This window comes from Salvelinus fontinalis, unplaced genomic scaffold, assembly GCF_029448725.1.
Source record: "Salvelinus fontinalis isolate EN_2023a unplaced genomic scaffold, ASM2944872v1 scaffold_0089, whole genome shotgun sequence".
NCBI classification, from domain to species: domain Eukaryota; kingdom Metazoa; phylum Chordata; class Actinopteri; order Salmoniformes; family Salmonidae; genus Salvelinus; species Salvelinus fontinalis.
The window spans coordinates 332532-358391 of NW_026600298.1; the positions used below are offsets into that span (position 1 = coordinate 332532).

Below are 25860 nucleotides of genomic sequence, written 5' to 3' on the forward strand. Positions count from 1 at the left end.
CGCTCATGGCTCTCTGACAGCTCTGGCTGCTCATGGCTCGCTGGCGGCTCTGGCAGATCCTGTCTGGTTGGCGGCTCTGGCAGATCCTGTCTGGTTGGCGGCTCTGGCAGATCCTGTCTGGTTGGCGGCTCTGGCAGATCCTGTCTGGTTGGCGGCTCTGGCAGATCCTGTCTGGCGGGCGGCTCTAGCGGCTCCTGTCTGGCGTGCGGCTCTAGCGGCTCCTGTCTGGCAGACGGCTCTGTAGGCTCATGGCAGACGGGCGGCTTAGCAGGCTCATGGCAGACGGGCGGCTTTGCAGGCTCATTGCAGACGGATGGCTCAGATGGCGCTGGGGAGACGGATGGCTCAGATGGCGCTGGGGAGACGGATGGCTCAGATGGCGCTGGTGAGACGGATGGCTCTGGCCGGATACGGCGCACTGTAGACCTGGTGCGTGGTGCCGGAACTGGAGGCACCGGGCTAAGGATAAGCACCTTCCTACTAGTGCGGAGAGCAGGGACAGGGCACACTGTACTCTCAAAGCCCACTCTATAACTGATGCGAGGTACCGGCACTGGTGACACCGGGCTGAGGACAAGCACATCAGGATTAGTAGGGGGAGAAGATACAGTGTGTACAGGGCTCTGGAGACGCACAGGAGGCTTTGTGCGTGGTGCCGGAACTGGAGGCACCGAACTGGATACACGCACTACAGAGAGAGTGCGTGGAGGAGGAACTGGGCTCAGGAGACGCACTGGTAGCCTAGTGCGTAGTGTAGGCACTGTAGGTACTAGGCTGGGGCGGGGAGGTGGCGCCGGAAATACCGGACCGTGGAGGCGTACTGGCACTCTTGAGCATTGAGCCTGCCCAACCCTACCTGGTTGAATGCTCCCGGTCACCCGACCAGTGCGGGGAGGTGGAATAACCCGCACCGGCCTATGTAGGCGAACCGGGGAAACCATGCGTAAGGCAGGTGCCATGTATGCCGGCCCGAGGAGACGCACTGGAGACCAGACGCGTTGAGCCGGCCTCATGACACCTGGCTCAATACCCAATCTAGCCCTGCCAGTGCGGGGAGGTGGAATAACCCGCACTGGCTTATGCACTCGTACAGGAGACACCGTGCGCTCTACTGCGTAACACGGCGCCTGCCCGTACTCCCGCTCTCCACGGTAAGCCTGGGAAGTGGGCGCAGGTCTCCTACCTGCCCTTGGCCCACTACCTCTTAGCCCCCCCCCAAGAAATTTTTGGGTGTTACTTACGGGCTTTTTGGGCTTCCGTGCCAGACGCGTTCCCTCATAACTCCGGTTCCTCTCTCCGGTAGCCTCTGCTCTCCTCAGTGCCTCCAGCTGTTCCCATGGGAGGCGATCCCTACCAGCCAGGATCTCCTCCCATGTGTAGCAACCCTTTCCGTCCAATATATCGTCCCATGTCCATTGCTCCTTCTTTTCCTGTCCCTTACTCCGTTGAGTTCTCCCTTGCCGCTTGGTCCTAGCGTGGTGGGTGATTCTGTAAGGGCTGTCTCTCTCCTCATCCTCGGACGAGGAGAGGAGAGAAGGATCATCAGACCAAAATGCAGCTTTCGGGAAATAAGCCATCTTTTTATTTACAACGACGATGGCAACACGAAAAACAAAACACTTTCAAATATACAAAACAAGAAAACGACGTTGACGAAACCTGAACATAAACTTACATAACTAAACGTAAACTCACGGACAGGAAACAGACGACATCAAAATAAACTAACAGCCAAACAGTCCCGTATGGTACATACATTCGACGACACAGGAGACAATCACCCACAAACAAACAGTGAGAACAGTGAGAACACCCTACCTAAATATGACTCTTAATTAGAGGAGAACGCAAAACACCTGCCTCTAATTAAGAGCCATACCAGGCAACCAAAACCAACATAGAAACAGATAACATAGACTGCCCACCCAAAACACATGCCCTGACCTAAACACATACAAAAACAACATAAAACAGGTCAGGACCGTTACAGCCCTAGGACCTTGCCTCAGGACTACCTGGCATGATGACTCCTTGCTGTCCCCAGTCCACCTGGCCGTGCTGCTGCTCCAGTTTCAACTATTCTGCCTGCGGCTATGGAACCCTGACCTGTTCACCGGACGTGCTACCTGTCCCAGACCTGCTGTTTTCAACTCTCTAGAGACCGCAGGAGCGATAGAGATACTCTTAATGATCGGCTATGAAAAGCCAACTGACATTTACTCCTGAGGTGCTGACTTGCTACACCCTCGACAACTACTGTGATTATTATTATTTGACCCTGCTGGTCATTTATGAACATTTGAACATCTTGGCCATGTTCTGTTATAATCTCCACCGGGCACAGCCAGAAGAGGACTGGCCACCCCTCATAGCCTGGTTCCTCTCTAGGTTTCTTCCTAGGTTTTGGCCTTTCTAGGGAGTTTTTCCTAGCCACCGTGCTTTTACACCTGCATTGCTTGCTGTTTGGGGTTTTAGGCTGGGTTTCTGTACAGCACTTTGAGATATCAGCTGATGTACATAGGGCTACATAAATACTTTTGATTTGATTGATTTGATGATCATTACACACCTTGTGTTGGGGACAATAAAAGGCCACTCTAAAATATGCAGTTTTGTCACACAACACAATGCCACAGATGTCTCAAGTTTATGACTGCATGAATGTTAATTTCTCTACCATAAGCCGCCTCCAACGTTGTTTTAGACAATTAGTCTGTATGTCCAACCGGCCTCACACTGCAGACAACGTGTATGGCATTGTGTGGGCGAGAGGTTTGCCGATGTCAATGTTGTGAACAGAGTACCCCATAGTGGCGGTGGGGTTATGGTATGAACAGGCATAAGGTATGGACAAAGAACACAATTGCATTTCATCAATGGCAATTTGAATGCACAGATATACCATGAGGAGATCCATTGTCGTGCCATTCGTTCGCTGCCATCACCTCATCTTTCAGCATGATAATGCACAGCACCATGTTGCAAAGATCTGTACACAATTTCTAGACAGTGAAAATGTCCCAGTTCTTCCATGGCCTGCACACTAACCAGACATGTCACCCATTGAGCATGTTTGGAATGCTCTGGATTGACATGTACGACAGTGTGTTCCAGTTCCCGCCAATATCCAGTAACTTTTTATTTAACCTTTATTTAACTAGGCAAGTCAGTTAAGAACAAATTCTCATTTTCAATGACACCCTAGGAACAGTGGGTTAACAGCCTTGTTCAGGGGCAGAACTACAGATTTTCACATTTTCAGCTTGGGGATTCGATCTTGCAACCTTTCGGTTACTAGTCCAACGCTCTAACCACTAGGCTACCTGCCGCCCCAACTGAAGAGGAGTGAGACAACATTCCACAGGCCACAATCAACAGCCTGATCAACTCTATGTGAAGGAGATGGGTGGCTCTGCATGAGGCAAATGGTGGGCACACTAGATACCGACTGGTTTTCTGATTCCCTGGCATGTGAAATCCATAGACTAGGGCTTAATGAATGTATTTCAATTGACTGATTTCCTTATATGAACTGTAACTCAGTAAAATCTTTTCAATTGTTGCATGTTGCATTTATGTTTTTGTTCCGTGTAAGTTCTGTTAAGGTGTTCTAGAATGCATTCCATTCCATCTGAGGCAGTGTATTGTCAGTGGTATAGTGCAGTAAAAGTCAGTCACGTATTATTGCGTGTTTTGATTACAGGATGTTCCTACCTTATAGTATTTTACAAGACACCATTAACACCTTGGAACAGCTTATCATTCCTTGGCTCAGGCAGGAGCTGTCATGACTGTTGGCCAGAGTACATGACTCAATGTATCTCACAGAGTATCACTGGTTCAACCCAACCCCTCCTTAAGCTTCAGGTTTACTGCAGTAGCTACCCAGTCAGTGTTTTTTTTCTCCAAATTGTCATTCAAATGTTAATCAAATAAATGCCTAGTGATGCAGCGAAGTAATGAATTCACAGACATTTTAATATGCATCAAACCTCAAGGCCAGAGGTGCGGCGGTCAAGAGGACATTTTGTATTGAACGCTTTATAACTTTTAAATACCCCACTAGTAGTGTAAGACAAGTTGGCCTTCTTTTCCTATGGCTTTACTAGTACGGCCTAATACACAACAGTGAGGAGGAAAATTCAAGAAACCGTTTACATTGTAACAGCGAGGAGGAAAACAGTGCTTTATACTGTAGGATTGTATGGATATTTTAATGTTGACTGTTTTCTGCCCAGAGACTACAGATGAAAATGAACTATCTATATAAAGATGGTGCAATGGCCTGTTGCACACGGTTCCTGACAAATACACGTCCTATTAAAAACATACAGAAAGAGATACTTTAATGACAAAGCAGATCGGTGATTGAAAGAACATACATTTCTTTCCCAGACTTACACACAGAAAGCATTGAATTCATTTACAACAATAGCATCTGAAAATAAAAAACATACAACTACCACAAAACTATTTCCCTTTTTTAATTAATAACATCCACATGGACCCCTTTGACGAACAGACGGAGTGAAAACGGACATCCCTGACAGGTCACTTACGAACTAACGGAAACTATGGTCCCTAGTTGACCAGTCAAAGGATACATCTCAAATGGCAGCCTATTCTCTTTTATAGTGTATATGGGAATATTTAAGGAATAGGGTGACACTATCTAGGGAATAGCATGCCATTTGAGACGCAGCCAAAAGTTCCAGTGGAACATTCACACTTTACATACAAGCAATGCAAGAAGCACATTGAGTCAACATGATTCCCAGTCAATTATCACCAGCAGACAGAATACATAGAAGAATGGAATCAGTGGGGGAAAAAAACCCCAGCTGAAATAACATAAAATAATAGAAAAATGTGAGTTGGTACTCGATGTGTGCCTCCACACGTCGATATTAAAACACACACGCAGAGCTACAACTGTTCAATGATTTTTATCAAACATTTTAAAGAGTTTCAATCGTTCTCTCCTACTCTAAACTGCATCAAATTACAATGCTTATATATTAGTAAAACTCATAATCTAAAAACTTTTAACTTAATGTGATTATGGCCGTACATTTAGGCCCTTTGATACCTGAATTCTCAGCTCTTAGCAAAAACAATTCTACAATCGTTAACCCCTTTACAATAACCTTACAAAGAGGTAACCCTTGAACATCAGCTCACCACAGAGAGAAGAAGGGTTCAAGCACTTCAGATTGACCAATGCTACATTCTTTGTTTGTTTGCCTTCAAAATGTCACAATGGTACAATGAAGTGAACAATTCATAGCCATGCAAGACAACCTCTCTGAGACGTTTCATCTAAACATGGTCTCACAGACACTGTGTTCTAACCCCTTTCCGAGAGGAGGGGAGTCAAACCGATATTTCTCGCGCAACCAACCTTCACATTGTAGTAGCTTGTTCTGCCACACAGACGGAGACAGACGGAGAAATACAGAGACAGACAGAGAAATACAGACAGCCCTTCCAAATGACAAAGTGAGGAGAGAGAGAAAACAATGACTATTTCCAGACCACAGGTCTCCCTCCTCTCTAACAACAGTCTTCATAGACCATGTGTCTCCCTCCTCTCTAACAACAGTCTTCATAGACCATGTGTCTCCTCTCTAACAACAGTCTTCATAGACCATGTGTCTCCTCTCTAACAACAGTCTTCATAGACCATGTGTCTCCTCTCTAACAACAGTTTTTACAGTATGTACAAAGAAACAACACTGCTCCAGCACGCCACCCAGCAGCACGCCACCCAGCAGCACGCCACCCAGCAGCACGCCACCCAGCAGCACGCCACCCAGCAGCACGCCACCCAGCAGCACGCCACCCAGCAGCACGCCACCCAGCAGCACGCCACCCCAGCAGCAAGCTACCCAGCAGCACGCCACCCAGCAGCACGCCATCCAGCAGCACGCCACCGCTGGCCTCTCAGTTGGCCTGTGCGATGCGCGAGTCTGAGCCGATGTAGTTGAGCATGGTCTGGACGAGCTCCGGGAGGTCGTAGTCGTGTTTCCAGCCCCAGTCATTTCGCGCGTTAGAGTCGTCAAAATTCATTGGCCAGCTGTCAGCTGTAAAGGGAGAGAAGAGAAGAGTATCCGTTTTGTTGGGGGCGTGTTCATAATGTCGGGGGCGTGTTCATAATGTCGGGGGCGTGTTCATAATGTTGGGGGGAGTGTCCATACTGTTGGGGGCGTGACCATCATGCCAGGGGCGTGTTCATAATGTTGGGGGCGTGTCCATACTGTCGGGGGCGTGTTCATATTGTCGGGGGCGTGTTCATGATGTTGGGGGCATGGCCATCAAGCCAGGGGCGTGTTCATAATGTCGGGGGCGTGTCCATAATGTTGAGGGCGTGTTCATACTGTCGGGGGCGTGTCATAATGTGAATGTCTATTACTGACTGACTTCACTGACAGCTAGTTAATGAGGAAACGTTTGTTTACCATCTGTGGTTGTCCGTCTCACTTAGCTCCTTAAGAATGCACTGACTGTAAGTCTCTCTGCATCAGAGCGTCAGCTAAATGACTCACAGACTGTAAGTCTCTCTGGGTAAGAGCGTCTGCTAGACTCTCTGGGTAAGAGCGTCTGCTAGTCTCTCTGGGTAAGAGCGTCTGCTAGTCTCTCTGGGTAAGAGCGTCTGCTAGTCTCTCTGGGTAAGAGCTTCTGCTAGTCTCTCTGGGTAAGAACGTCTGCTAGTCTCTCTGGGTAAGAGCGTCTGCTAGTCTCTCTGGGTAAGAGCGTCTGCTAGTCTCTCTGGGTAAGAGCGTCTGCTAGTCTCTCTGGGTAAGAGCGTCTGCTAGTCTCTCTGGGTAAGAACGTCTGCTAGTCTCTCTGGGTAAGAGCGTCTGCTAGTCTCTCTGGGTAAGAGCGTCTGCTAGTCTCTCTGGGTAAGAGCGTCTGCTAGTCTCTCTGGGTAAGAGCGTCTGCTAGTCTCTCTGGGTAAGAGCGTCTGCTAGTCTCTCTGGGTAAGAGCTTCTGCTAGTCTCTCTGGGTAAGAACGTCTGCTATTCTCTCTGGGTAAGAGCGTCTGCTAGTCTCTCTGGGTAAGAGCGTCTGCTAGTCTCTCTGGGTAAGAGCGTCTGCTAGTCTCTCTGGGTAAGAGCGTCTGCTAGTCTCTCTGGGTAAGAGCGTCTGCTAGTCTCTCTGGGTAAGAGCTTCTGCTAGTCTCTCTGGGTAAGAGCGTCTGCTAGTCTCTCTGGGTAAGAGCGTCTGCTAGTCTCTCTGGGTAAGAGCGTCTGCTAGTCTCTCTGGGTAAGAGCGTCTGCTAGTCTCTCTGGGTAAGAGCGTCTGCTAGTCTCTCTGGGTAAGAACGTCTGCTAATATAATGTCTTCTTAATCTAAAGGCTGTAAAAGAGTTAGTCAAATTGTCACATGAGACTTTTGTTGTTAGTTTCTACATTCAACTCAAATATTAATGCTTGGAAGTTCAAGAGAATCTCGAAAAGACCCTTCAGTGGTGCATTTAGACAGGTCTCCCTCGTTCATCCATCTTTGATCTCAATGGTATCACCCACCAGTATTAGGGTAACTTTTACCAAAATTCCCAGAAATCCCAGTTGGATGATTGCCAGAATCAGGAGGGAATCCTTCAACTGGGTTTTCAGGAAAACCTAGGAATTTTGCAACCCACCCAACCAACCAGTCTGAATAAATAATCAACTAAATGTTTTGATCTTACCGATGGCCTGTCTGACTTGATCGATGTCGTAGCTGACCTCCAGGTCCGGCAGCTGTTTCTGGACCTCCTGAGCCAGCTCTTCAGGGGTGAAACTCATGGCGTTGATGTTATAGGTCCTCATGGACAGGGTGTCTGCGGGCGCTTCCATCATCTCCACGGTGGCACGCAGACAGTCGTCGATGTACATCATGGGGAGCCTCGTGTCTGGCTTCAGGTTACACTCAAACTTCCCCGTTTTGACGGCGTCGTGGAATATGGCCACCGCGTAGTCTGGAGAAAGGGAGGAGGGGAGGAGAGGTTTAGATAGGTTTGGTATGATCATAGTAATTGATGACTTTCAATCTATTTTTGAGTATACACACTAAGGATTGGGCTGTTGCAGTGACTACATTACCACCACACCGACAATCACGAGTCAAATTCCACGTGACCGTTGAGTCACGGTAACTAGGTGTCTCCAAAACTGCCTGGTACTCAGGGCTCTATTGTCCCTCCATCAGGTCCTAATGGCCTGGTACTCAGGGCTCTATTGTCCCTCCATCAGGTCCTAATGGCCTGGTACTCAGGGCTCTATTGTCCCTCCATCAGGTCCTAATGGTCTGGTACTCAGGGCTCTATTGTCCCTCCATCAGGTCCTAATGGCCTGGTACTCAGGGCTCTATTGTCCCTCCATCAGGTCCTAATGGCCTGGTACTCAGGGCTCTATTGTCCCTCCATCAGGTCCTAATGGTCTGGTACTCTGGGCTCTATTGTCCCTCCATCAGGTCCTAATGGCCTGGTACTCAGGGCTCTATTGTCCCTCCATCAGGTCCTAATGGCCTGGTACTCAGGGCTCTATTGTCTCTCCATCAGGTCCTAATGGCCTGGTACTCAGGGCTCTATTGTCCCTCCATCAGGTCCTAATGGCCTGGTACTCAGGGCTGTATTGTCATAGAAGTCAGGAAGCAGACGTTCTAGAACATGTCCCTGTTAGATAACCCCCAACGACACGTTGACGTCAGGAAGCAGACGTTCTCGAACATGTCCCCCTTAGATAACCCCCAACGACACGTTGACGTCAGGAAGCAGACGTTCTAGAACATGTCCCCGTTAGATAACCCCCAACGACACGTTGAAGTCAGGAAGCAGACGTTCTAGAACATGTCCCTGTTAGATAACCCCCAACGACACGTTGAAGTCAGGAAGCAGACGTTCTAGAACATGTCCCCGTTAGATAACCCCCAACGACACGTTGAAGTCAGGAAGGTGGACTCAAATAGAGTTATGACAGTGAGGAGCCTGGTGTTCCGCTTTGGTGTGTGTGTGGGGAGGGTGTGTGTGTGTGGGGAGGGGGTGTGTGTGTGGGGAGGGGGGGGGGGGTGTGGGGGAAGGGTGTGTGTGTCTCTCTAACTCACCTGTCGTTCCTCCTCCGGGCTGTGAGTCAGCAGAGATGATTCCTGGGTAGCGCAGACAGCGGAAGTCAAGGCCATAGCGGTGGTGGTAGTACTGTTAGAGGGAAAACGGGCAATAAGGGTTAGGATGTTTCACTTATAGCCACGTTACAGACCAATGATTTCAGGTGATTGAAGGGGTCAAATTCCCCAGGTCAGATTTACAAGGTCAAATTCAACAGGTCAAATTCCTGGTACATGTAAATGTGGAATAAAGGGGATACTGGTTCTGGGCTGAGGCTGAATGCTGATTGGTCATTTCTTCTGTATTCTGTATTGCTAGCATGTGTCTTTATCTCACCTCTCCCATGAGCTCTGCGTGGACCTTGGACACTCCATAGATGGTCCTGGGTCTCTGGACACAGAGGTCAGGGGTCGGGTTCCGGGGCGAGGTGGGCCCGAAGGCTCCGATGGTGCTGGGGACGAACAGACGCAGGCCGTGCTCCGCTGCAATGTCCAGGATGTTGTGGAGTCCTGAGGAACAGGAAGTTCACAGTTACTCTCTCTGGGAACCTCCCCAAGGCCAGGGTAAAAGGAAGCTTTGGTGTGGCAAGGATCTAGGCTGAGCCAAGATGACGGTTTCTCCATTGCTCACCAGTGATGTTGACGTCGCGAGCCAGCGATACGTTGGCCTCTCCCACGGCGCTGAGCAGGGCGCTGTAATGGACCAACCACGTGATGCGGTTATTCACCACAATCTCACGCAGGTTCTTATAGTCCAGGATGTCAGAGTAGATGAAGGGGCCTGAGGAGAAACAGGAAGCACCATAGAAACAACAAGCATCAATATAAAGAAAAGTGGTCTCACTAAAAGCCCCTAGTATAATTGTAATGTCTTCTGGATTTTGGATGAGAATTACTAATAGCACTCTTGATAATGATTGGTTAAACAGTGCTCTGGACAATTCCTATAGACTTAGTATTAGCTGGCCCTGCATCAGTCATTGTAGCAGACAGTTCATTACAGGTTATTGACTAACCAATCACCATTCATCAAGCATTGTAGTAGACAGTTTTGACCAGCCAATCACCATTCATCGGGCATTGTAGAAGACAGTTTTGATCAGCCAATCACCATTCATCATGCATTATAGTTGACAGTTTTGACCAGCCAATCATCATTCATGAACCGTTCAAAATACATTCACTTCCTGGTGATGTTCTGTACCACAAGCTTTTCACAAGGATCAATATCACAACTAACCAAATCATTCGCTGTTTTAACTACGGACCCTCCAGATCTCTTTTCTATTAACGTTTCAGACATTTTAAAGCAAACTATGGATAAGTTTACATTCTCCTGAACTAACTGAATTAATAAATGTAACGTTAGCCAAACGGGAATCGGGATAATGCTTCCTTCCTGGTTGTAACGATTAGGGCTGTGGTGGTCAGGAAGTCAGTCGGTGATTGTCAAGCAAATAACTGGTCGGTCTCACGGTAATTAACCGTTAATTAACATAAACACATTTAGCATCTCTTGGCTTCCACTCAGACTACAAGCCACTGATGAAGACCTTTGGAACATCTACATTTAAAAAGTCTAATAAATCCATGTAATATAGTCTACACCTCCACAATAAATACATGATTTATTTTAGACAGGTCTAAAAAAGCATGATGTAACGTGTACGCTAATAAACGGGAAGCAAGTACAGGGAGTGAATTTAGTAAATAAATGAACACGGAACAAAATAAGAAACATAAGTAGCATACAGACATGAAACATATAACCAGAGTCAATAACGGCTGAGGAAAGAACCAAAGGGAGTGACAGACATAGGGGAGGAAGTCAAGGAGGTGATGGAGTCCAGGTGAGTCTCGTGAGGTGCAGGTGCATGTAACGATGGTGATAGGTGTGCGTAATAATGAAAAACTGCCGACAAGGAGCGCCGGAGAGGGAGTGGACGTGACAGTACCCCATGCCTGACACGTGGCTCCAGCCGCAGGACACCAACCAGAGGGACAGTCCCGAGGACCAGGAGCGGAAGTAGACTTGACAGCACCACCTCCCTGACACGCGGTTCCAGCCGCAGGACACCAACCAGAGGGACGGTCCCGAGGACCAGGAGCGGAAGTAGACTTGACAGCACCACCTCCCTGACGCGTGGCTCCAGCCGCAGGACACTGACCAGAGGGACGGTCCCGAGGACCAGAAGTAGACTTGACAGCACCACCTCCCTGACGCGTGGCTCCAGCCGCAGGACACCGGCCAGAGGGACGGTCCCGAGGACCAGAAGTAGACTTGACAGCACCACCTCCCTGACGCGTGGCTCCAGCCGCAGGACACCGACCAGAGGGACGGTCCCGAGGACCAGAAGTAGACTTGACAGCACCACCTCCCTGACGCGTGGCTCCAGCCGCAGGACACCGACCAGAGGGTTGGTCCCGAGGACCAGGAGCGGAAGTAGACTTGACAGCACCACCTCCCTGACGCGCGGTTCCAGCCGCAGGACACCAACCAGAGGGTTGGTCCCGAGGACCAGGAGCAGGCTGGTCGTCCCTGCTGAGGCGCGAGAACTAGTAGATCCAGCTGAGGCGTGGGAACCAGTCGTGCTGGATGAGGCTTGAGAACCTGATGAACCTGTTGAGGCTTGGAAGCCTGACGAGCCAGCCAAGGCTTGTGAACCTATCAAGCCAGCTGAGGCATGGAAGCTTGACGAGCCAGCTGAGGCATCCCTGGTTGCTTCGGCAGCGGCCCATGGACCCGATGTCACCAGTAAAAAAAAAGAAAAAACCCGTTGCTTCCCTTTGGTGAGGCGTTATTCTGTAACGTGTTCGCTAATCAACAGGAAGCAAGTACAGGGAGTGAATTTAGTAAATAAACAAACACGGAACTAAACAATAAATATAAGTAGCGTACAGACAAAAAAATTAAAAAATACGCAATGTGGCTGACGCAACAGATCAAAATGTTTAGCTTAAAATGTTGATCAACTATTAGGTTACATCTTCACATTATAAGCGCTGCAATGCTCACATAGCAGTATGTAGAAGTAGGTACATGGTAGAATGTTTTAAGCGCTAATGTTTCATTAGCGGAAAACACCATTATCAAAAGTGACCGCAAATGCACTTATGCATGTCATGGTTTTATTATAAAAGGTGCATTTTTGATGGTGAAAATGATCTCTCCCCAAACTTGAAACTTCCGTGCTGCTAATATCTGCCAGATGGCTCTACACCCCTTGTAAAGCGGATTAATGTGCTTAATTTTAAGAAGTTATTTGGCCACTTTAGGTGTGATACAAATCTTATTAAAACATATAGGCCTATGGGCTAGGCTACATGAGGTGTGCAACGATAATTCGAAAAAGTCGAGAAAAAAAAGGCCTTATTTCTTATTCTGGGTATCATTCACACGTGATAATATATCATTCACAAGTGATAGGCTAATATTGTCACCCATCAGACTATTATTGATCTTAATCTTGTCTTCACATATAATAATATATGTGTGAAATTTGTTTTTATTTAGAATGGACCATTATCATGCACCTGTAACGAAACAGGAAACTGATTTATTTTCATGCCAGCCAGGTAGGCTATACTCCTGTTGTAAACATAAGCAATGTGCTTAATATTAGGAAAAGCTGATGGGATCCTCCTCTTTTTAATAGAGGCCATCACACTGTTTTATAGCGCAATTGCATAGCCTATTGACGTGATCTTCCTGTCTGGGTTGGCGCCCTCCCTTGGGTTGTGCCGTGGCGGAGATCTTTGTGGGCTATACTCGGCCTTGTCTCAGGATGGTAAGTTGGAGGTTGAAGGTATCCCTCTAGTGGTGTGGGGGCTGTGCTTTGGCAAAGTTGGTGGGGTTATATCCTGCCTGTTTGGCCCTGTCCAGGGGTATCATCGGATGGGGCCACAGTGTCTCTTGACCCCTCCTGTCTCAGCCTCCAGTATTTATGCTGCAGTAGTTTATGTGTCGGGGGGCTAGGGTCAGTTGGTTATATCTGGAGTACTTCTCCTGTCTTATCCAGTGTCCTGTGTGAATTTAAGTATGCTCTCTCTAATTCTCTCTTTCTTTCTTTCTTTCTCTCTCTCGGAGGACCTGAGCCCTAGGACCATGCCTCAGGACTGTCCCCAGAGTGTAAATGTTCCCAGTCCACCTGGCCGTGCTGCTGCTCCAGTTTCAACTGTTCTGCCTGCGGCTATGGAACCCTGACCTGTTCACCGGACGTGCTACCTGTCCCAGACCTGCTGTTTTCAACTCTCTAGAGACAGCAGGAGCGGTAGAGATACTCTTAATGATCGTTTATGAAAAGCCAACTGACATTTACTCCTGAGGTGCTGACTTGTTGCACCTTCGACAACTACTGTGATTATTATTATTTGACCATGCTGGTAATTTATGAACATTTGAACATCTTGGCCATGTTCTGTTATAATCTCCACCCGGCACAGCCAGAAGAGGACTGGCCACCCCTCATAGCCTGGTTCCTCTCTAGGTGTCTTCCTAGGTTTTGACCTTTCTAGGGAGTTTTTCCTAGCCACCGTGCTTCTACACCTGCATTGATTGCTGTTTGGGGTTTTAGGCTGGGTTTCTGTACAGCACTTTGAGATATCAGCTGACGTAAGAAGGGCTTTATAAATACATTTGATATTGAAATGTTATGCAACATGAGCTCATGTGTCACGTTCCTGACCTGTTTTCCCTTGTTTTTGTATGTGTTTAGTATGGTCAGGGCGTGAGTTGGGGTGGGCATTCTATGTTGTGTGTCTAGTTTGTCTGTTTCTGTGTTCAGCCTAATATGGTTCTCAATCAGAGGCAGCTGTCAATCGTTGTCCCTGATTGAGAATCATATATAGGTGGCTTGTTTTGTGTTGGGGATTGTGGGTGGTTGTTTCCTGTCTCTGTGTTTGTGTTCTGCACCAGATAGGACTGTTTCGGTTTGCCACACTTTGTTATTTTTTGTTCGTTGTAAGTGTTCACTGTTTTTTGTTTAATTAAACATGTTGAGCACTGGCTACGCTGCGTGTTGGTCCGATCCCTGTTTCACCCTCTTTCAGTGAAGAGAGGGAAGGCTGCCGTGACATCATGGGCTCTCATGAAGTGTTTAAATTTGATTTTCAAATACATTTACATTGATGTCAGAGTGATTAGAGGGACAGTAGAGTGCAGAGTACCAGGCAATTAGCAAGTTAGGTAGGCTACTAATGGCCATCAGCAGCATCAGAGCTCAGAGAAGCCTAGTTATTGAACAAACGGTCACGTGGAATTTGACTGCCTTCGTGACTCGTGACCTGGAGATACGGTCACCGCAACAGCCCTAGTAACGACGTAATTTAGCCCGTTAGCTTTTTGAGCTGATCAGACGCAAACAGAATATTTACACAGTCTGGTGAATGAACAACCTAGTCCGACGTCAACCCAGTGTGATGCAAATACAGCCAGATGGGTAGACAGATAAGACCAGTCGACTTCAGTAGCACAGTAAACCAAGGTGGCTCCACCAGCCTACTTCATTACATTTACATTTAAGTCATTTAGCAGACGCTCTTGTCCAGAGCGACTTACAAATTGGTGCATTCACCGTGCCTGTCGTCTCACCTCACAGACGTCACGCCGTATTCACAGCAGACCAACGGAGTAATACTCCAAGTGTCTCAGAGTAGGAGTGCTGATCTAGGATCAGGTCTCCTCTGTCCATGACATCTTGGTTATTCACTGTGATCTAAAGGGCAAAACTGATCCTAGATCAGCAGATGCTTGAAACTGTGTATGACACGTGTTGCCATGTTGTGTATCCCTCACCGCTGTGGAAAACGTGGCTCGGAGGCTTCCTGATATCTGACAGGATCACGTTGTTGTTTCCAAACCGCTTCCTGTGAAACAGGAAGTTACATTGAAAAACACAAGAAGAAGAAGAAGAAGGATGAGGAAGCTTGACTAAAACATTCCCTCCTAAAGGCTACGTTCACTGGGTTATCAAAGTGCTACGAAGGCTTTATGTATGCTATGCAAAGGCTTTATGTATGCTATGCAAAGGCTTTATGTATGCTATGCAAAGGCTTTATGAGTTGTAGTTTGTTTTAAGTGGGACCTAGATTAAGTACTAATAATAAGCATCCAAATATGATCCTAAATGAATGTATACCATATGTATATACTGTTAAACAGCAACACTTGTAGAAAGGCAAGTATACGCTATTACAGAACACTGTAATGGTCTTACCTCAACCTTTTAGCCAGCCCTACCCCCAACTGTCCAAGGCCGCCTGAGAGAGAGAGAGAGAGAGAGAGAGAGAGAGAGAGAGAGAGAGAGAGAGAGAGAGAGAGAGAGAGAGACAGAGAGAGAGAGACAGAGGGAGGGAGAGAGAGAGACAGAGAGAGAGAGACAGAGGGAGGGAGAGAGAGAGACAGAGAGAGAGAGACAGAGGGAGGGAGAGAGAGGGGGGGAGATACAGAGAGAGACAGAGAGAGAGAGAGAGAGAGACAGAGAGACAGAGAGAGCGAGACAGAGACAGAGAGAGAGAGAGAGAGAGAGAGAGAGAGAGAGACAGTAACAGAAAGACAGAGACAAAGGACAAACCATATTATTATTAGAAGACATTAGAGACGTTATCGGTACAGGTCAGCAACATGGCGACAGGGTTGCCGTGGAGATCAGGAAACGTCAGGTTAAGTCAGGTTACGTCAGGCGTAGGGGAAGCTATATCGGAGAAGGAGAGGCCCTAGCTTCACACCTGCAGCTGTTCGGTTCTCTCATCCTGGTCCTGCTTTGATCACTGTGATGTTCCCTTCACACAACCAAACAACCTCTTCGTCAATATAGCTATCTGTTGCTTGGGAGCCTCGTTTAGGTGAAGTTAGACAAACGCTTCTTTACTCAGATAAACCATAGATAGAGGTCCTATTGTGTTAGGTTGTGGGGTTGTGTAATTAAGGTTCGCTTCCCACAACTAGAGCTATGCCCTGTCTGTTGCTTGAGAATGTTAATGTTCAGTTTAGACAAAGCTCATCTTCTTTACAGAGAGATTGTGTTATTGAGGTTCTTCCCAACAGACTACAGCGAGCTTGAGAGTCGTTAGAGAAAGATGCTTATTCGAATCATTAATAAGAGATTCTAATGTGTCATGTTTCTTCCTCTAGGTGATCTCTCGTGGGGTCTTAACTGGGTGATTCATTGATTGGTCTTACCTGTGATGAGCACCTTGGGGTGGTCTGTCTCGGAGAAGGACACGGAGTGGAAGCTGGCGTCCGAGGTGACCTGGCGGGGCGAGAAGCTGATGGTCCGTACGGCCACTGTGATTGGCTGACAGCCACATCCTGGGTTCAGGAGGGCTTGCTTAGCCACCTTGCTGAGAGTTCTAATAACAGGCATCTTGACAAGTCACCTAAAGGAGGAGGATGGGGGGGGGGGCATTGTAAGGACCCCACTCACCTGAATACTTTACAACTAAGTAGAATGCTTCAGATGTCAAGGACTCAAACTCAAGGTTCAGAATACATTACCTATAATACATGTGTTTATTTGCTAGCAACAGATACAATTAAAACATATTGGCTCATCAATCAGATGCATTGATGCACCATCAATGAATAAATAAGGTATTGGGTTGAATGAACAAGGTATTGGGTTGAATAAATAAAGTATTGGGCTGAATAAATAATGTATTGGGCTGAATAAATAAAGTATTGGGTTGAATAAATAAGGTATTGGGCTGAATAAATAAGGTATTGGGTTGAATAAATAAAGTATTGGGCTGAATAAATAAGGTATTGGGATGAATAAATGAAGTATTGGGCTGAATAAATAAAGTATTGGAATGAATAAATTAAGTATTGGGCTGAATCAATAAGGTATTGGGCTGAATAAATGAAGTATTGGGTTGAATAAATAAGGTATTGGGTTGAATAAATAAGGTATTGGGCTGAATAAATAAGGTATTGGGCTGAATAAATAAAGTATTGGGCTGAATAAATAAAGTATTGGGCTGAATAAATAAAGTATTGGGCTGAATAAATAAAGTATTGGGTTGAATAAATAAGGTATTGGGCTGAATAAATAAGGTATTGGGCTGAATAAATAAAGTATTGGGCAGAATAAATAAAGCATTGGGCAGAATAAATAAAAGTGAAATAAAAATATGTCAACAGAAGGGGGGGGGGAGAAGGAAGGACACAAGAAATCAGAATACTTTACACTAGAGGAATGTCTGTCATAAAATACAATTTGAGAAACTCCATTTCATTTTGTTCACTACGAGGTTGGTCCTGCCAGATTGACTATGTCTAGGTACAGGACATGTTGTCATACTTGGGCGGCCAAATGCCAGTTAGTCAGCAGAAGTGCCGCAGTCTCACGACAGAGACAAACTGTACTAAGCAACGTGAGTTTGCCGTGCCAAAACCAACACGGGACATGCCCGGGGACGCACACAAAACTGTGAAAGAGATATGTGGAAAGAAATGGACCTCTACCAGGACTGGAAGGAGAAAGCGTACACTGTGCTTGCTCAGCAGTCGTGGCATAATTTAGTTTAGCCACAGGCTTTGTCCCAAATGGCACCCTGCTATTCCCTATGTAGTGCACTACTTTAGACCAGAGCCCTATTCCCTATATAGTGCACTACTTTAGACCAGAGCCCTATTCCCTATGTAGTGCACTACTTTAGACCAGAGCCCTATTCCCTATGTAGTGCACTACTTTAGACCAGAGCCCTATCCCCTATATAGTGCACTACTTTATACCAGAGTCCTATTCCCTATATAGTGCACTACTTTAGACCAGAGCCCTATTCCCTATGTAGTGCACTACTTTAGACCAGAACCCTATTCCCTATGTAGTGCACTACTTTAGACCAGAGCCCTATTCCCTATGTAGTGCACTACTTTAGACCAGAGCCCTATTCCCTATGTAGTGCACTACTTTAGACCAGAGCCCTATTCCCTATGTAGTGCACTACTTTAGACCAGAGCCCTATTCCCTATGTAGTGCACTACTTTAGACCAGAGCCCTATTCCCTATGTAGTGCACTACTTTAGACCAGAGCCCTATTCCCTATGTAGTGCACTACTTTAAACCAGAGCCCTATTCCCTATGTAGTGCACTACTTTAGACCAGAGCCCTATTCCCTATGTAGTGCACTACTTTAGACCAGAGCCCTATTCCCTATATAGTGCACTACTTGTGAGAAGGCACAATTTCGGCATGTCTCATGGTCTGACTAACATCGCTCTAGCTCTGTCACAGCAGATGCGGAAGTGCGACATCAGCGGATGAGGTGGATTGTGATGCATCCAATGCAAAAACCTCCAGATATCTCTAGCATAAACTGACGGATTTTGCTGGGGATTTTTTAAAATGGTATTTAGATTTCCGCGGGGGGTGCAGACATGGACCTTAGGGGGGTTAACTTATTGTCCTGCTGAAAGGTGAATTCATCTCCCAGTGTCTGGTGGAAAGCAGACTGAACCCGGTTTTCCTCTAGGATTTTGCATGGCCCAACCCAGCCAAGGACTGGGGCTCTCGTCCCGCTATGACGAGCTCTCATCCCGCTATGATGAGCTCTCCTCCCGCTATGATGAGCTCTCGTCCCGCTATGATGAGCTCTCGTCCCGCTATGACGAGCTCTCGTCCCGCTATGATGAGCTCTCGTCCCGCTATGATGAGCTCTCATCCCGCTATGATGAGCTCTCCTCCCGCTATGACGAGCTCTCGTCCCGCTATGACGAGCTCTCGTCCCGCTATGACGAGCTCTCGTCCCGCTATGACGAGCTCTCGTCCCGCTATGACGAGCTCTCGTCCCGCTATGATGAGCTCTCGTCCCGCTATGACGAGCTCTCGTCCCGCTATGACGAGCTCTCGTCCCGCTATGACGAGCTCTCGTCCCGCTATGACGAGCTCTCGTCCCGCTATGACGAGCTCTCGTCCCGCTATGACGAGCTCTCGTCCCGCTATGATGAGCTCTCGTCCCGCTATGACGAGCTCTCATCCCGCTATGACGGGCTCTCGTCCCGCTATGATAAGCTCTCGTCCCACTATGATGAGCTCTCGTCCCGCTATGATGAGCTCTCGTCCCGCTATGACGAGCTCTCATCCCGCTATGATGAGCTCACATCCTAGCAAGCTAAATTTTCAGATATTACACGTTTCTAATTTTGTCAGAAAGCCGTTTTCATTTCAAGTTAAAGTGTACTGTTAGCTAGCTAGCTAACGTTAGCTGTCTGTCTAGCTAGCTAACATTACGTGTATGATCTGTGTAGTAATATTATTCGTATCTCAGAGCCATTTGTATTGCTAGTTATAGCCTAATGTTAGCTAGCTAACATTGAACCTGGTTGCTTAGCTACCTGCAGATTCATGCAGGGTAGAAACGTTATGAGTTGGGATTATGGTTCATTGTTTAGCTAGCTAGCTACATGTCTAAACAAAATACTCCACTATGCAAATTACTAACGTGAAATCAACAAAACATGTCACCATGTAACTGGATTTAGGTTACAAAAAAACAAGAAATTCCCCTCCAATTAATTTTCAAGATTGATTCAACGATTCAATAGATTGTTGTTGTTGAAATGACATTGCAAAGTTGATTAAACCAGATTTGCCCAGTGGGTTAAGAGACATAGAGGAAACGGTTTAGGGCACTAGGTTTAGGGCACTAGGTTTAGGACACTAGGTTTAGGGCACTAGGTTTAGGGCACTAGGTTTAGGACACTAGGTTTAGGGCACTAGGTTTAGGGCACTAGGTTTAGGGCACTAGGTTTAGGACACTAGGTTTAGGGCACTAGGTTTAGGGCACTAGGTTTAGGGCACTAGGTTTAGGACACTAGGTTTAGGGCACTAGGTTTAGGGCACTAGGTTTAGGGCACTAGGTTTTTCTGTTCCCCTCTCAGACCTCACTTGAAATGTAAAATAATCCAGATGTAACTTTTTTTTAATCCGTAGGACTATGGCTTGTAGTCTGATGTACAGTTGGCACTGTAACAGCCCTGAAATAACACTGTATTACACATAGGCCTAACTCGGTCAGATAGACCCACGGCAGATCCAGTAATAACTGCCATTTACTTTGTAATGTATCTAACTCTATCCAAGTAGGCCTAGTCTAATTTGTCTAATTCAATAAACACTGTTCATTTGGTCTGCGTCTGCCAAGAACATTCAAACATATAGCCATGTAGTGATTGGTCTCATTTCCCCTACAGTTGCAAGTGCAACATAATAAATTGTCCTTGATATTCATTTTACTCACTGAATGAAAATACCTCTTTCAGGTAAATTAGCGCCCTCATCCATCTCCATCTGTTGAGCCAAGCCTAACACATTGAGACAATGAGAACATCTAGCAACCCAAAAGGGTTGTGTGTTCAAATCTCATCACGGACAACGTCAGCATTTTAGCTATTTAACTACTTACCATGTTGGCTTCCCCCTAACCTAAACCCTAACATGAACCCCTAGTGCTAGGCTAACGTTAGCTTAAGCCATCTATCTAACATTAGCCACAACAAATCGGAATTCATAACATATTAAACGTTTTGCAAATTCGTACCATTTGTACATTTAGAAAATTCGTAAATATACGGTACAAATTGCAATTTGTAACATATTTTACGAATTGGAAATTCGTAACATATCATACGGCTTGTAATTCATAACATATCATAAGGAAAGGATGACAGATATTTACAAATGAATACATAGTCCTACCATACAAAATGTAATTATAAACTAAAGATTTACGTACAGAATATTACGAAATGCCCTGAGAACATGTTGAGCCAAGGACTGGCTACATAAACACAGCCTTCCTATAGGCTAAGGCCCAACCCAGCCAAGGACTGGCTACATAAACACAGCCTTCCTATAGGCTAAGGCCCAACCCAGCCAAGGACTGGCTATGTAAACACAGCATTCCTATAGGCTAAGGCCCAACCCAGCCAAGGACTGGCTACATAAACATAGCATTCCTATAGGCTAAGGCCCAACCCAGCCAAGGACTGGCTACATAAACATAGCATTCCTATAGGCTAAGGCCCAACCCAGCCAAGGACTGGCTACATAAACACAGCATTCCTATAGGCTAAGGCCCAACCCAGCCAAGGACTGGCTATGTAAACACAGCATTCCTATAGGCTAAGGCTCAGCCCGGCCAAGGACTGGCTACAGTTGAAGTCGGAAGTTTACATACACTTAGGTCGGAGTCATTAAAACTCGTTTATTCAACCACTCTACAGATTTCTTGTTAACAATCTATAGGTTTGGTAAGTCGGTTAGGACATCTACTTTGTGCATGACACAAGTAATTTTTCCAACAATTGTTTACAGACAGATTGTTTCACTCACTTCCAGTGGGTCAGAAGTTTACATACACTAAGTTGACTGGGCCTTTAAACAGCTTGGAAAAATTCCAGAAAATGATGTCATGGATTTAGAAGCTTCTGATAGGCTAATTGACATAATTTGAGTCAATTGGAGGTGTACCTGTGGATGTATTTCAAGGCCTACCTTCAAACTCAGTGCCTCTTTGCTTGACATCATGGAAAAATCAAAAGAATTCAGCCAAGACCTCAGAAACAAATTGTAGACCTCCACAAGTCTGGTTCATCCTTGAGAGCAATTTCCAAATGCCTGAAGGTACCACGTTCATCTGTACAAACAATAGTACGCAAGTATAAACACCATGGGACCATGCAGCCGTCATACCGCTCAGGAAGGAGACGCGTTCTGTCTCCTAGAGATGAACGTACTTTGGTGCGAAAAGTGCAAATCAATCCCAGAACAACAGCAAAGGACCTTGTGAAGATGCTGGAGGAAACAGGTACAAAAGTATCTATATCCACAGTAAAACGAGTCCTATATCGACATAACCTGAAAGGCCGCTCAGCAAGGAAGAAGCCACTGCACCAAAACCACCATAAAAAAGCCAGACTACGGTTTGCAACTGCACATGGGGACAAAGATCGTACTTTTTGGAGAAATGTCCTCTTGTCTGATGAAACAAAAATAGAACTGTTTGGCCATAATGGCCATTGTATGCTTGGAGGAAAAATGGGGAGGCTTGCAAGCTGAAGAACACCATCCCAACCGTGAAGCACAGGGGTAGCAGCATCATGTTGTGGGGGTGCTTTGCTGCAGGAGGTACTGGTGCACTTCACACAATAGATGGCATCATGAGGCAGGAAAATTATGTGGATATATTGAAGCAACATCTCAAGACATTAGTCAGGAAGTTAAAGCTTGGTCGCAAATGGGTCTTTCAAATGGACAATGACCCCAAGCATACTTCCAAAGTTGTGGCAAAATGGCTTCAGGACCACAAAGTCAAGGTCTCAATCCTATAGAAAAGTTGTGGGCAGAACTGAAAAGGCGTGTGCGAGCAAGGAGGCCTACAAACCTGACTCAGTTACACCAGCTCTGTCAGGAGGAATGGGCCAAAATTCACCCAACTTATTGTGGGAAGCTTGTGGAAGGCTACCCAAAACGTTTGAGCCAAGTTAAACAATGTAGAGAAAGAAAATAGAGAAATAAAATAGAGAAATAAAATAGAGAAATAATATAAAAGTAACAACACGTAATAATAATAGATACACAATGAGTAATGATAACTTGGCTATAGACACATGGTAGCGATCCCGAGTCGATGTGCAGGAGTACGAGGTAGTTTGAGATCGATGTGTACACGTAACATATTAATATGCAATATTGAGACGTTTCATCTCACTGTCCAAAGGGAATGAATGCATTCAGGCGGCTATACAAGCTGCAGATGCGTCAATTTCCTCCTTAACTCTATTTAAAAGAGAGAAGGCAACAACAACAAAGAAAACATAAAACAGGGAAAATGTGTACTTTGTTCATGAAACACCGTTTACCATCCCCATGCTAGAGTAGGTAATGCTGGTCCTGGATGTTTCCATGTCACTTTCAGCCAATCAGTAATTTTTCACGTCTTCTCGCCATTAAATCGAGTTGAAGAAATTGATGCCTTTGCAGTTGAATGGAGAATGTTTTATGTAAGGAATTGGTCCATGGGGGATAAACGTATAAGCCAGCTGCATGCACTCCCTTCGGATGGTAAGATGAAACTACTCAATATCGCCATCTGCCGGGCTTTGGTCCAACTCCTCACCCTGGTTCATATGAACGGTGTCCTAGGACTGATTGGAAAATTCTATAGCGAACAAAGACCGGGTAGAGGCCACGTAACGGAAAGGCTATAAACCACATTGGCAGGGTTTAATTTCAAGCAGTAGGGTTATATCTTCTTCTCTATGTTGTGTTATTTGATTAGGATACTTTTTTTTGCGCGAAGGTTAGGTGTGCCAACAGTTGAATCGATCGAGTTGTTTTAATTCTAGTAGATTGCTGATTTCGAGAAATAATAACAATAAGCGACAGTCTCTATAATATAGTTATTTATATTAAGTCCTTAAAATAAGTCATAATTTGCATCAGTATAAAAAAAACTCAATGTTATCCCATATAATTGTACATTTTGCTTCAAGAAATTTGAGAAAAAAAATATCAATTCAGTTTACACAACATATCTGCTTTAACTTAATACATTAAAATGAATAATTACTCACCAAATAAATAGTCTGGATCTTTATACAATTCGAAGTGTCCCTTGTTTCTTTGCGTTTTGGTTAGGTATGCTTCTCCTCAAGTTCGGCTGCTCCGTCCTATTCGCTGTCAGCTAGACAAAGCTATACGACGCTGGTACGTTTTCATAAATTATCTCTCAGCCCCGGGCGTTATATATCAGCCGAAGCCATCTGGGTTCAAGAGAAGCCGGTTTCCTCTCGGATTGGCGGAGCCTCGGAGGTGCGGTCCCACGCCCGCGCTGAGACCACACCCACATGACGTCAGTGCCTGGCGTGTTCTGTCAGGATATTGACTGAGCCAGCACGCCGACTCAACGACTCTATGTGAAAATCTGAGGCCCCACTCAAACCTAACCCGTAAATATAGAACATTCACTATAGGCTACAGTCAAAGACGGCAGAAGGATTTTTTTTTTTACAGGGGACGCAGGATTTTTCTGTTGTTGCCTGATTTAGTTTCTGATGATAAATTTCGACATTTACAAAAGGCTTTTTTGTTAGATACATACATAATTAGATACATACAGCTTCTCCTTTGTCATTATATGTTGCCCTAAATCAACCCTTGCCCAACAGAATAATGTAATAGATCGATAGAATAAATGCTTAAATCTAGTTGACATCGGTAAAGTTCTCGGTGATCTTTCACGGTGCAAAGATGTTTAGGGGAGGAAAATACAATAACGCAACAACAACAAAAAAAACGGTAAAAATGTTTGTGCAAAATGTTCAAATGACATCAGTTTGACCGGTTGTAAAGGCAAAAGAAAGCTGTCAAACGACACAACGTGTTTCTGATATGATTTCAGTTCGGCGTTGATGCATATTTTATGTGGTTGAAATACTATCTGCTTTTATGATGCTTTTATGATGAAGACAGCACCTCTACAGATTGTATCTGACTCTTGCGTTCTCTCACGATGCATAAATAAATAAATCACATTTCTCCGCTCCTGTTCCCTGGTCCAAATTTAGCCTACATTTGGTGTATCATTTTACTGCAAACAATGCTTAATTCTGCAAGAGTTATTAAGGTAATGTGAGAGGTTATAGACCTACAGTCAGTGTCCAGATTTCAGTTTCCATTTAACTCATCTGAACAGCAGGCTACAGTTCCCTTGACGTGCCACAAGGCCTATCTGAAGTCCCATCTTGTGACTGTAGAATTTGTAATAGAGCCTCACAATCATCACACAACACAGACTGCACTGCTGAGCCCAAAAGCATCACTTGGCAATTGGCTGTGTTGGCTATTTGGCACGAGTTCAGTTAAACCCTAACGTTTAGGCTTACACTCTTAAACTAGATAGCCTCACATAATGAAAGGAAAGACCTCAATGTAGCCTATAGATATACATTGCACAATAATTATACATTTATACATTTTTTTAAGGTATTGTTTCTCTTTATTCAACCCGCCCGCCCTTCAGCCACGCAACATCGAATGACCCTAAACCCGTTTGGACTGCGGTTTATGAGTCAAGCCGCTCATCACTATTGTGTGTGAAGGGACATGAGAGGTGACAAAACTGAAACTCCTCCTCTAATGTCTGGAAGCCAAATTGCTTGTACAGTCTATTTACAACAACAAAAATGATACTGAGTGTAACGATCTTCTTTGGGAGAAAGAGAGGAGGACCAAAGCGCAGCGTGGTAAGTGTTCATGATGAATCTTTTAATAGAACAAACTGAACACTGAGATACAAAACAATAAAGTGAACTACTGAAAACTGGAACAGTTCCGTACGGAAGACAACCCACCCACAAAACACAACAGAAAACAGGCTACCTAAATATGGTTCCCAATCAGAGACAAAGACTAACACCTGCCTCTGATTGAGAACCATATCAGGCCAAACGAAAAAACAACAACATAGAAACAGAAAACATAGATACATAGATCCCCACCTGTGGACGTCGGGCCCTCATACCACCCTCATGGAGTCTGTTTCTGACCGTTTGAGCAGACACATGCACATTTGTGGCCTGCTGGAGGTCATTTTGCAGGGCTCAGGCAGTGCTCCACCTTGCACAAAGGCGGAGGTAGCGGTCCTGCTGCTGGGTTGTTGCCCTCCTACGGCCTCCTCCATGTCTCCTGATGTACTGGCCTGTCTCCTGGTAGCGCCTCCATGCTCTGGACACTACACTGACAGACACAGCAAACCTTCTTGCCACAG

The 25860-nt window shown here is 45.8% G+C and overlaps 1 protein-coding gene across 1 annotated transcript; it reads right to left on the minus strand.

Moving 5' to 3' along the window:
* Positions 1-4329: 4329 nt before the first annotated feature.
* LOC129843025 (L-threonine 3-dehydrogenase, mitochondrial-like) lies at positions 4330-23818 on the minus strand. Its single transcript, XM_055911754.1, has 9 exons — positions 23666-23818; positions 16268-16464; positions 15303-15345; positions 14882-14952; positions 9719-9868; positions 9425-9597; positions 9088-9178; positions 7694-7963; positions 4330-6083 (listed from the first exon to the last, which is right to left on the minus strand). The coding sequence occupies exons 2-9, from the start codon at positions 16449-16451 to the stop codon at positions 5944-5946; spliced, it is 1122 nt and encodes a 373-aa protein (XP_055767729.1). The 5' UTR covers positions 16452-16464; positions 23666-23818; the 3' UTR covers positions 4330-5943.
* Between the last annotated feature and the right edge of the window lie 2042 nt (positions 23819-25860).